At 47.1% G+C, this 12,100-nt stretch overlaps 1 protein-coding gene across 1 annotated transcript in view; it reads left to right on the top strand.

The window, feature by feature from the left end:
- The window catches only part of LOC130127282 (caveolae-associated protein 1-like), a 24,262-nt gene extending 14,884 nt beyond the window's left edge, over positions 1-9,378 (top strand). The window contains exon 2 of the mRNA XM_056296874.1: positions 6,284-9,378. Coding sequence (XP_056152849.1) covers positions 6,284-7,108 — 825 coding nt within the window. The 3' untranslated portion in view covers positions 7,109-9,378. The remainder of the gene's footprint in view (positions 1-6,283) is intronic.
- Positions 9,379-12,100: the final 2,722 nt, after the last annotated feature.

The following is a 12,100-nucleotide window of genomic DNA, read 5'->3' as shown; positions in this document are numbered from 1 at the left end:
CCTTTTCTCCCCAATTGTATCTGGCCAATAACTCCACTCTTCCGAGTCGTCCTGGTCGCTGCTGCACCCCCTCTGCCGATCCGGGGAGGGCTGCAGACCACCACATGCCTCCTCTGATACATGTGGAGTCGCCAGCCGCTTCTTTTTGCCTGACAGTGAGGCGTTTTGCCAGGGGGACGTAGCGTGTGTGAGGATCACGCTATCCCCCCCAGCCCCCCCCCCCGCCCCGAACAGGTGCCCCAGCTGACCAGAGGAGGCACGACGAGGACAGATGCCCACATCCGGCTTCCCACCCGCAGACACAGCCAATCGTGTCTGTAGGGACGCCCGACCAAGCCGGAGTGAAAGACATTTTAATCCTGAAGATTTACATGCAAACATGTGTCCTTTTTGCTATTTTCTGTTGCTGGCACGTTCAGGACAATAGCTGATCCACGAATATGAACATCCAGATCAGGTTTCAGTTTTGTAGTTGTCCATTTTTAATGTTTACAGTCAAATGATAGGGCACATAACATTTTGCATCCTCTCCACAGCAGCCAAATGCAGAATGATAAGGCAGGAGGAGGCAGATTTGAAGATCCTGGATTGTTCAAACACCACTGCAAACACCACATATCACCATGTGTCTTATTATAGAGTGAGAGAAAGTAGGCCCACTCCGTGGCTACTTAAACATGCACACACACTCCCAAGTGGGTGGCATGGCTGTTAGCTGGGCAAGAGAGAGAGAGAGAGAGAGAGACAGAGAGAGAACTAAGAAGTACTGTAAACACCATTCAGGGTCAATGGCTTTTCCACTAGCCATGAGTTGGTGATCCTGCATCACTTTCAGGATTACTGATATTTCTTCAACACTGGTGTCCTGTGAAATACTGTACAAGTGTCAAAGAGTCCATAGCATGAACCTGCAGAGGGATCCTGGTCAAGATGAAAGTTTAGAGCCAGGTCAAAGAGTATGTCAAACATTTAACACGTAAGGAAGGAAGGAAGGAAAGAGAGAACCACTGGAGAAAAAAGGATGAAATGTAAAAAGAAAGCAAGAGCGCAGCTGAAGATGGACAAGAAGGAGATAGATAGATAGATAGATAGATAGATAGATAGATAGATAGATAGATAGATAGATAGATAGATAGATAGATAAAGAGTTTGGATTTCTGGAAGCTTTCAGCAGTTTGTGTGTGTGCGTGTGTGTGTGTGTGTGTGTGTGTGTGTGTGTGTGTGTGTGTGTGTGTGTGTGTGTGTGTGTGTGTGTGTGTGTGTGTGTGTGTGTTCTTGTGTGATTTCTGTGACCACTGCTGCGTTCCTCTCCACAACCAGTAATATTCTGTTACAGCACACACACACACACACACACACACACACACACACACACACACACACACACACGCACACAGATTAACTTTAAGGGATAATAAAGATGCAATAAAGAGTGCAGCCCCATTTTGTGATGACACACAAATCCTAAAATGACTACTCCCATTGCTCCGAGACAAACTGACTCTCGCGCACAATGTTTTGCAACAACCTTTCCTCTCCGTCTTGTCATTTTTCAATTTATTGCCTCATTGCAAATCAAATAGGGACATTTTCTCCTTGCATAGGTTTCGCAAGAGCTGGTGCAAAATATAATTTCCCATCTGTGCACTGGCAATTACACATGCATGCACATGAACTTGAAAACCCCTGCACACACCCAGACACACATGTATGCACTAAATGTACATGCATAGATCCACAGAGGTGCATATCCACACGCATGCACACACAACACAAACAACACACACAAACACCATTAGCACCTTATTCCTCAATTTTCCACAAAACTCAGTGTATCTTCCTGCCACTGCTGCTGCAGCACTGTGGAGAACAATGTCCCATTAAATTAGGAGGGTCAGGAAGTCAACACGCCAAGGTGAATGACTACACTTCCTGCTACATTTTTCCATGTGCCAGACACACACACACACACGCACACACACACGCACACACACACACACACACACACACACACACACACATGCACAGTGTTCCCTCCACCACCCCTGCTTCTGTAAAGCTCTCATGCGAGCACATTAACCTGTGACTTCGTGCTTTGAAGTGACAGATTGGGGGTCTCCCTGGCCTCGTTGTATGTGGACACTGCACAAACGGGGGGGGGGGGGCGGAGCACTTAACCACGGCTGGGAGGCTTGTGCTAAAGGCAGGGTGAAAGCAGTGTAGCTTACAGCAATGATTGGAAGTGTCCACCCTGTGTATGTGTGTCTCTACCAGCTCCACGTGTACCGACTCAGCGGTACTGATCTTGTGTTCAGGTGAAAAGATGAATTTCCCGTTGAGATCAACAGGGTAGGACCCCCCCCCCCAAAAAAAAACATCTTGGTTTTGAAGTTCTCAGTCGTTGAGTGTTAACTGGAGGTCAAACCCCCGTCTGCTCTTAACAAGCTACGTATGGGGGTCATCAAACGTATCTCACATCACTTATTGCTCAAGTGTTTTGCCGCAATCACAGTGTTGTCCTTGGCAACGAACGCAGATGAAGTTATTTCACAGTCAGGCAGGCATTTTTTCCATCTCCTCCTCATGTCCACACAGCCGTCCAGGAAAACCCAGATCACATGTCCAAGGTCAAGCTTACCCTTGATACGGCAAAACAATACCTTCATAAAATCACCGTCGCACTCCAACCGAACACAATGGAGGGGAGGCGACCCCCCCTCCCCTCCCCTCCCGCCAGCTCCTCTCTTCCGTAGTCTCCCTTGCTTTCCCCGTTCCTTCAGACAACGCTTTGATGCTATCATCTTCCTCCACAGCAGATGGTTTTCCACATCTCTGAAGCATCATCTCCTCACATGTACTAGTACTTGAGTCATACCACAGCCAAAAAAAGGTATTCCCCCCTCCCCAACACACACGCACACACACACACACACACACACACACACACACACACCTTCCCACCCTCCTTGAGTTCATTTGTTCAGGCTTTGTAGTGTTCCTGTTTTGCAAAAGGCCATGGAGAGGATGGGATGTGGAGGTGGTGGTGGGGGGGGGTGCACAATGACACAATGTTTACCATCATGAATATCAGCCCCCATGTAGACCCACAGGGGCCCTAATCGGATGTGCGCAGTTGTGCGAGAGGCTTTGCAGTGATGGAAAGAGGAAGACCCCCCCACCCCCCCACCCCCACACACGAGCCCTACATGCATTCCATTAACACGCTAGTGTAATGTACATATGAGGTGAATGGAAAACACAGACATGTGAAAACAGGGAAAGAAAGGTCTCCCTGGCTGGAATGTGAGTGAAGGAGGAGATGGGTGGGTGGGGGGGGGGCAAGGGAAAAGGATGGAGGTAGGTGTGTGCACGGGGAAAGGGAAGGGCTCAAGGAATGGAAAAATGGTCAGCAAACGAAAAGAAAGGAGAACACACATCACTGTTGTCCAAGAACGCTCCTGTCAGGGGGGGTTTGATGTCAGTTGGAGTCGGGGTCAGGTCTCACAGGTGGGGGGTGGGGGTGAGGGGGGGTTCAATCATTGTCTTTATAAGAGCTGATTAACACCTTCAGTCACGTGTCTTGGGATGCGGGCTCATTAAAAATATGCTGCTGTTGTCAAGTAGGGACACAACTTGACAACAAGCTCAGGTCCATTTGCTCATTTGACTAAAACAGGATGTTAGTGACACATTGTTTATACCACCGTCACGCTGTAAACCAAAGGTTCATCTTAAGTCTGCAGCTTTCATCTGCTGCACTTCAACACACAAGGTTACAGCGGTGACGTCACAAATTACAAGCGTGATTCGAACCTGGCTTGTAAGCCGTATGATGGAAAACACATGAGAAACACTCGTCTGGCGGAGAGGGACATATGGTGTGACCAGGTATCACCTTGACAAAAGATACACACACTGAAGCACGTTACAGTCACACGCACTACCTCACACACACGCACACACACACACACAGACGCATTCTTCGTGTGTTTCTTTGGAATTATGTAAGACGGGAAATGAGACTCCACGTACGCCATGTCTGCCTTCGGTAGTCATTCAGGTCTCCAAACAGATGATACTGCGTTGCTAGGAGACGCGAAAGGAGAGAAACAGTATCGGAGCATGCGGCAGGCAGCCTGTAAACAGATACGTTCGCGAGGCCACAGAACGTGGACTTATCCAGAAATGAAATTGCGTCTAGCCACTGTGCGTGTGTGTGTGTGTGCGTGTGTGTGCGCGCACACGCCCGCATCTTGTGCATCTTGGGCATGTTTAGGATGGAAAAGTGTGTGCACCTACATGTGCGTGTGCCATCGTCAGTGCGCATATACCAAAGGCTGCGATGAGCGTGACTCACCTCCTACTATTCCACACAACAGAGTCGTCAGAAGCCAGTTTCAACACACATGTGCGCTTGATTACGAGTGGAAGAGGCCGACGCCAAGAAGGATCCATCGCGAAGCTCCGGGGTTTGCGCAATTGTCTCACACCACAGGGAGACATGACAGCGGAAAATGTAATTGTTTCGGAGATGGACTAATGGAAATATGGAAATGGGAGCGGGGCGATGGGGGTGGACGGGTCTATGAGGGATGTCTGTTAGAGCCGGGAGCAAAGCGGTGCCTCAGATCCCGAATTTGAGACGTGTGTCACGCTCGCAGGAGGCGTTCGCCGGTAAGACGCACACGTATAAACACACGCTTGACCTGGCACGCGCGTTTTTCTCCACAGAGGAGACGCACAACATAAAAACACGAACACAGATACACGTCACAGTTCACACGCGCGCACCCATACACGCGTGCACAACCGCATGCCCGCGCGCGTGCACGCGCACCAAGAACTAGTTACATTAGCATCGCAAATCAATGCAGCTGAGGACTATGCAATATTCATATCAAACATAATCCTGTCTTACAGTAGTTATATAACAACATATTCTTAACTGTGTCCTGTTTTCCAACAGTGTATAACAAATACATGTATTTTAACAGCTTCAAAAGGATTTCTTACAAGATGTCTTGAAACTTTGCCCCACCATCCCCTCAAAAACCACAAGACGTGTGTACAGTGAATGTGTGTGGATGGAGCTGGTTTCTTAAAAATCTAAATGGTCCTTTTAATATTCTTACAAAAAGGTTTGTGGGCTCTACATTGGTCTGCTGAAAAATTACCTTATCAAGCAGCGGACGGGATTAATCCGTTCACTATGTGTTTGAGCCATAAGCCCAGGTAGTTTACCTGGCACTGGGGGGAGGTGGGGGTTAAACATCTTGCTCCAGGATACTTCAGCAGGAATGGGCCCTTTGGGGGATTGCACCCTAACCCCTGGTTCAGGGGTGACCTCACCGACCCCCCCAGTTCTGTGCTAGCTTAGGGACTTGATATGAAACATTTTTGAAAGCTGTGGGAGGTCGTGGAAAAGTCAAGAAAAACATATTTACCTTGTGAATATTCTCAGTCAACAACCCCTAGCTAAACGGATATACCTCTGCTCTCGAAAGTCACATTTCCCTCGATATCATAGCTATATATAGTGTGTGTGTGTGTGTGTGTGTGTGTAAAACTTAATTTTTAATGATTTTTATTTGATTAGCGTTACCCTTTGAAACATATTTATGGGCTGTCCTCTACCTTAAAGGGAAACAACCACAATCACAACCAGAACATTATCTCTCTACATATATCTATTGCAGGAATAACTCCATTTGCAGACATAACACTGAGCAGTCTTCTGTGTGTCTCTGAAACGAGCGCCAAAATTGTGTTTGTCATTGACATCGCTGGTGGAAAAATCCTTGAATATGAACACTTGTTTCCTGGCTTGCCGATAGACTGCACTGTAAAGGAAAATACGCATCTCTATGCTACACACAGTTGTATAAGAAAATGCAATGGTCAGTGCTTCATAGAGCTGTATAACGTGGTATTATTAGTCAGTTTCTCATACAATGCAGCCAATTGGCAAACCAGGAAATAAGTTTTCACATGCGCGGATTGCCCCCCTTAGTGACGTCACTGCCAAAAATTCACAGGCGTTTCAGAGACACACAGAAGACCACGCGGTATGATGGCTGCGAAAGAAAGCTTATTCCTACAACATATATAGCGATAACGTTGAAAATAATGATTGTTTTTCTCGAATAATAGCATCAGAAGTTTTGGGGTTGGGTGGCATTCCCTTCTAACCTTGCCCTCTGAAGTTCAAGCGACTTCTACTTACCTAACCAAACATACAAGTTAGCATTGCGACTGATTTCTCTTTTCCTTTTTCCTCTGTCAGGATGAGACGAAGGTCCCCTCCAAACTTTCCATCTCCAAGTCCATGAAGGTTACGGAGGCTGTGGGGGGAAGCAGAGGAGGCAGCCTGCTGGAGTTGAAGGAGGGCGTGGAGGGAGAGGATGAAGGAGAGGGAGACAGGCCCCAGGTGGAGCTCTCCTCCGACGAGGAGGATTTGGACCTTGAAGAGACCATTGAGAAGTCCCGCGCAGAGCGCATCAAGGCAAGCAGCCTCCAGCGTGTGCAAACCCTGAAAACAGTCTTCTCCAAGGAGAAAATGGGTAAAACCAGGGCCAAGACCATGGAGAACTTGGAGAAGACAAAGCAGAAGACGAGAGAGAACCTGGAAAAGACCAAGCAAAAGACCAAGGAGAACTTCGAGAAGACCAGACAGAAGACCAAGGTGAACCTGGAAAAGACCCGCCACAACATTGAGAAGAAGATGGGGAAGCTGGGAACACGTATGACTGTCAACCCAGAACGCAAGCAGAAGATGCAGACCTCCCGTGACAAGATGAAGAAGGCTTTCACACCTGACCACACCGTGTACGCCAGGTCCAAGACTGCCGTGTATAAGGTGCCCCCCTTCACCTTCCACGTAAAGAAAGTCCGGGAGGGTGTTGTTGAGGTCATCCAGGGAACAGAGATGGTGGAGGTGTCCCAGGAGGCTGAGCACTTCAGCGGGATAGACGGCGACTTGGAGGAGGGCGACGTGGAGCTGGAGATGATGAATGGAGGAGGAGAGGAGGAACTGGACGAGGAGGAAGAAGAAGACAGCCACGATGCCCTGCTGGAGAACAAAGAGGATCGAGACAGAGACAGCGACTAGAGAGGGCAAAAAGGGGAGTTGTGGTGCTGGGGGGGAGTGGGGAATAGGAGATTTGGGCAATAATTAAATAAATAAGTAAAACCCCCAGCACAAACACCAGCCCTGAGGTCATTTTGTAAACCTGAAAGATGTGTTTAGATAGAAACGGAACGCTGACACCCTTGTTTTTAACTTCTTACACGACTGAGGGTTCAGTACCTAAGCTAGCAAAGCTTCACCCGGGGCAGGCCACGTCGGTTAGATGTGACGTCACAGCAACATCAAAGCCTCTCAGATTTACAAAAGTACCTCAGGGGGTTGGGCTTAGACTCGGTTTGTGTTTGGGCACTGTAGGTAGCCATGAAAACAGAAGGAGAAGAAGAGAAAGACAAGAAGAGACAGGTAACAATTTGGGAAGTAGTGCAGGGAGGGGGGGGGTAAAAAGGAACAACAACAACAACACAACTGAAACAAATGGTCACTAAGGGGCGTGGTCGTTTCCCCCTTTGCAGTAAAAGGAACTGCCTATTTGGTTTAAAGAATTCCTTGACGATTGTTTTTTTTTTTTTAAAGTTAATCCCTCACATAACAAACGGAGACGTGGGACTTTATTTTTCTCCTGTCTGTTGAAATCAGTAACAACAATATTCCCATAAACTGTGTTTAGCTTCCGGCTTTCCTCGCGGTCACGACATTCCTGCCGAAGACAAGTACAGGATCGATATTCTGTAGATATTCTTGCTCACACACCCATTAGCTTTTTTTTTTGTGCTATGAAAATATTTCATATCACATTTGTTAATGCTTTCTTTGCTCCTCTTTATATGTCACCAATACTAAATCTATGCTAAAATTTCGTGTTTATATATATATATATATATATATATATATATATATATATATATATATATACACACACACACAAGCACAAATAATCTGTTTAGTTAATGAACTCACAAATTTGTGGTATTTGTATATTTTTTGTATGTTTTTGATCTTTATGACATATTATATAAAGCCTTCGTCATCTCCTTCAGTGAAACAATATAACAGCCACCTTTAGATACATTTTGTTTCATTCGATGTATTCTCACAACATTCTATTGTAACGTCACCTGTACCCATAAAACACTTTTGTTTTGTTTTTTTGCTACGTTATGCTCAATGTGAAAGTCTGTGTGGTTTGCGGAGAACAAAACCAACAATATCTCTAGAGTAGGTCGCTTTTTAACATAGGACTGGTAAGGTCTCCCTGCCTGGCTCCCGTGATTTTATACTGACCCCTAGTGATCACACACACACACACACACACACACACACACACACACACACACACACACACACACACACACACACACACACACACACACACACACACACACCTCTGTTTGAAGGTTTTGTTGTTTCTCCTGGTCTTCCAGCAGTTCCTTTCTGAATGAAGTTTTCACACATGCAGAAAAAAAACAACACCATGACTCTTGAACGACATAGTGTATATCACTGCATTCTCGTTTGTATAGTCGTCTATAGTCACTTCTTTGCAAAATGATTTATAAATATGCTTTATACATGTTCACTGGTAGGCAGGCTCTTCATACCAGAACAGATTCATTTGTGAATGTTCATATTTTGCAGCAAACTGATTTTATCCATCCAAACTGCAGTTTTACACAAGCGTTGCCAAAGATTACTCGTGATGTTCAAGTCTCTTTTTTTTAAGTTTGCTTGTCTCAGCTCTGATTGTATCAGTGTAATTTTTGCTCATTCATGTTAAATGTGAAACACCAGCGTCAGATTATCCAGCGTATCATACTTTACTTAACACTGAGCATTTCGCCTTTTCATGCCACCAAATATATAATCAGCCAAACTTTTCTCGGCCAGCAAAACGTGATGTATATACAGCCTCTATGAGACACAACAAACCAGACCCTGCGACGTGACGACTTCCGTTTCCGCTCCTTGTTAACTAACAGAGGCCACACCCACCGCCCTTTAACCCACCCAGCAGCCCACCCACGTGACAGCTGAGGAGTCGTATTTGTATTGTAGGTTTTAAAGGTTCTGTTTCAGCGTTACTAATGACGTCAGGCTTTCGCTGACGTCATACCTCTGTCTTTCAATCAACAACAACTTCCTGTGACACCGAGGTGAGTGTCAGTGGAGAAAAACAACAAAGTGGTTCAGATCGAATTGTTCTCTTGCTTTTGTTCCATGTTGGCGTCCGATTCGTTTACGATGTCCTATTACCTAACCACTAATATTTTAATAAATAAAAACTATTTGGTTCACCACTTGGGAGTTTTTCTTGACGGGAGAATAGATGAATAAATAAAAGGGAAATTTAGTTTTAAATGCCTCGAGGCTCATCTTACCTCTGATGGATTATCGGGTAAACTGATAAGTAAGAAGACAGGTATCAGCCTTATGAGATTTGCTTTCAAATTAAAAATTTAGCTTCGCCCATTTTTATAAAAAGGTAAAATATCAACAAAGCACTTGAGCAAGATTTTTTTCCTATGCAATGACTGACCTAAAATGTCTTTATTTACAATACAAAAGTGTTTTTCTTTTATGACAGGTAACTTTAGAATAAGGTCGGGGATGAGGCGATATGGTAGTGGGAAGAAGTGGTAAAATGAAGGACGAAAGTAGAGTTGTTTAAAAAAAGCTAGGCTAGGAAGGACATTTCTAGAATGTGTTGGCTATAGCTGAAAGTGCTGGTTAGAATAAGGGATAAAAAGGAAACATAAAGGTGGGATATCTTTAAAAAAAGTGTTACGTTTCCCAGGGAAACGGTCAGGTAAGGACTCCAATGCACGACACACAGATGGAGGTTCCAGTAGCACTCAGTTTAATGGTCAAGGGCAGGCAAGGGTCAATACACAGGAAATCAGTCCGACAGGCGACCAGATAAACAAGGGGGCAGGCAGACAGGCAAAACAGGTTCAAAGCTCAAATTCTAGTTACCGGGGTTTTCAGTCCAAAAAGGCTAACAGATCTAATGAGGGGCAGGCAAGAAAAACAAGGTCCAGTTTACAGGCAGAACACTTAAAACACAGGTAGACTGGTCTCCTGTGTCTCCAGTGGCTGGGCCACCGGGGGTGCTGTAGGGAAGGGTGTCGGCAGGTGCGGCCGATGACTGGAAGTCTGGCTCGTTATCGGCAAAGATGACCAACTGCTGGAGATCTGGAAGGGCGTCGGCCAAGACGGCCAACTACTGGGGGTCAGGCAGGGAATGCCCTGCCTGGTTGGTGGGTGCAGTTGACAGCTGGAGGTCTGGCAGGGCATTAGCGGGTGCGGCTGATGACTGGGGGTCTGGCAGGGCGTTGGCAAGTGTGGCAAATGACTCAGGACTGTGCTGGGCATCGGCAAGGTCAGCTGACAACTTGGGACCAGGCTGGGTGTCGGCAGGGATGGCTAACGGCTCAGGATCTAGCTGGGAGTTGGCTAGGAGAGCTATTGACTCGGGACCACGCTGTTTGTTGGCAGGTATGGCCAACGGCTTGGGATCAAGCAGGGCATCGGCAAGGGTAGCCAACAGCTCTGGATCAGGCTGGGTGTCAGCATGGATGGCTGATGCCTTAGGTGCAGAAACAAGCAAGAGTGTCAGTAGTGGCAGCTGACGACTCAGGAGCATGAACTGGTTGGGCATTGGCCAAGTTGGCCAATGGCCCAGGAGCAGGAATGGCCTGTGCGTCGGCAGAGGCACTGGGCAGTGGAGACTGCCTACGGCCTTGGTGACCACGCTTTCTCCTGGGGACAGGCTGGTGCTTGGCAGCAGAGACTCTGTAGTGCTGGGCAGCAGAGACTTTTGAGGCCAGACTTAGGACGTCAGCGAGGCAGCTTTATGCTGAGCTGGTGGTGTCTGGGAGACAGGAGGCAGGTCTGGTGGTAGATCTAGAGAGGAGGCTGAGTGGGACTGGTGGTAATTCTCAAGTATGTCTTGGATTACATCATACTCGGGAACAAAGTGGCTCACCCACGGCCTCTCTCTGTACCACTGCAACACAGTGAAAACCTTCATCTGCTGCTGGTTATGCTGCAGTGGGTTGGAAGCAATGAACAGAGCCACTGCACTACCAAACTCTGCTACTTTTTCTGGGTAGCTGAGTAACTCTTTGGCACTGGGGTGCAAGGACAGCGAGGGGCAGGGCTACGGTGGCTCTGGAATGGACTGGTCTGGTTTCTGCACCGCCTGTTGAACCCCTAGGTTTCTTCCCACAAAGCCTGGGAGTCTGGCTGATGCTATGTGGACCACCTAGGGCCAGGCGGGTTCCCCAGAATGGGTTTGGGACTAGAACTGGTTCTGAATAGGCAGGCTGCATCCTGCCACCTGGGAGTCTGGCTGATGCTACAAGGACCTCCCAGGGCCAGGCAGGTTCTCAGGAATGGGTTTGGAGCTGGAACTGGCTTGGGACAGATAGACTGTAGTGCTTCTGCTGTGGCGGTAAATGGCGTGAAAGAGCTCTGGTATACACCAGCAGCTTATTCAGATAACAATCTGAGTCGACTGGGTTCATATGTGGCTAGATTGTACTGCTACGTTTCCCAGGGAAATGGACAGGTAAGACCCCAAACGCATGACACACACACAAGGAGGTAACAGAAATATTCAGTTTAATGGTCAAGGGCAGGCAGGGGTCAGTACACAGGAAATCAGTCCGACACGGGTAGACTGGTAGAAAGAGTTTATGAAACGCAGGATAGCCTGGCTGAATACACAAGATACAAGACAATCTGGCAGGGGAACAGGGAAACCAGGGGAGTATATGAGATGGGGAGCTAATGAGGGAATGGGGAACGGGTATGGGATAAATGGGGTTACCTCAGGATGGACAGGTAAGACCCCAAACACACGACACACACACAAGGAGGTAACAGAAATATTCAGTTTAATGGTCAAGGGCAGGCAGGGGTCAGTACACAGGAAATCAGTCCGACACGGGTAGACCGGTAGAAAGAGTTTATGAAACGCAAGATAGCTTGGCTGAATACACAAGATACAAGACA

The sequence above is a fragment of the Lampris incognitus genome, chromosome 17, assembly GCF_029633865.1.
Source record: "Lampris incognitus isolate fLamInc1 chromosome 17, fLamInc1.hap2, whole genome shotgun sequence".
NCBI classification, from domain to species: domain Eukaryota; kingdom Metazoa; phylum Chordata; class Actinopteri; order Lampriformes; family Lampridae; genus Lampris; species Lampris incognitus.
Note: the sequence above shows the minus strand (reverse complement) of the source record. Positions and strands in the feature narration are given on the sequence as shown.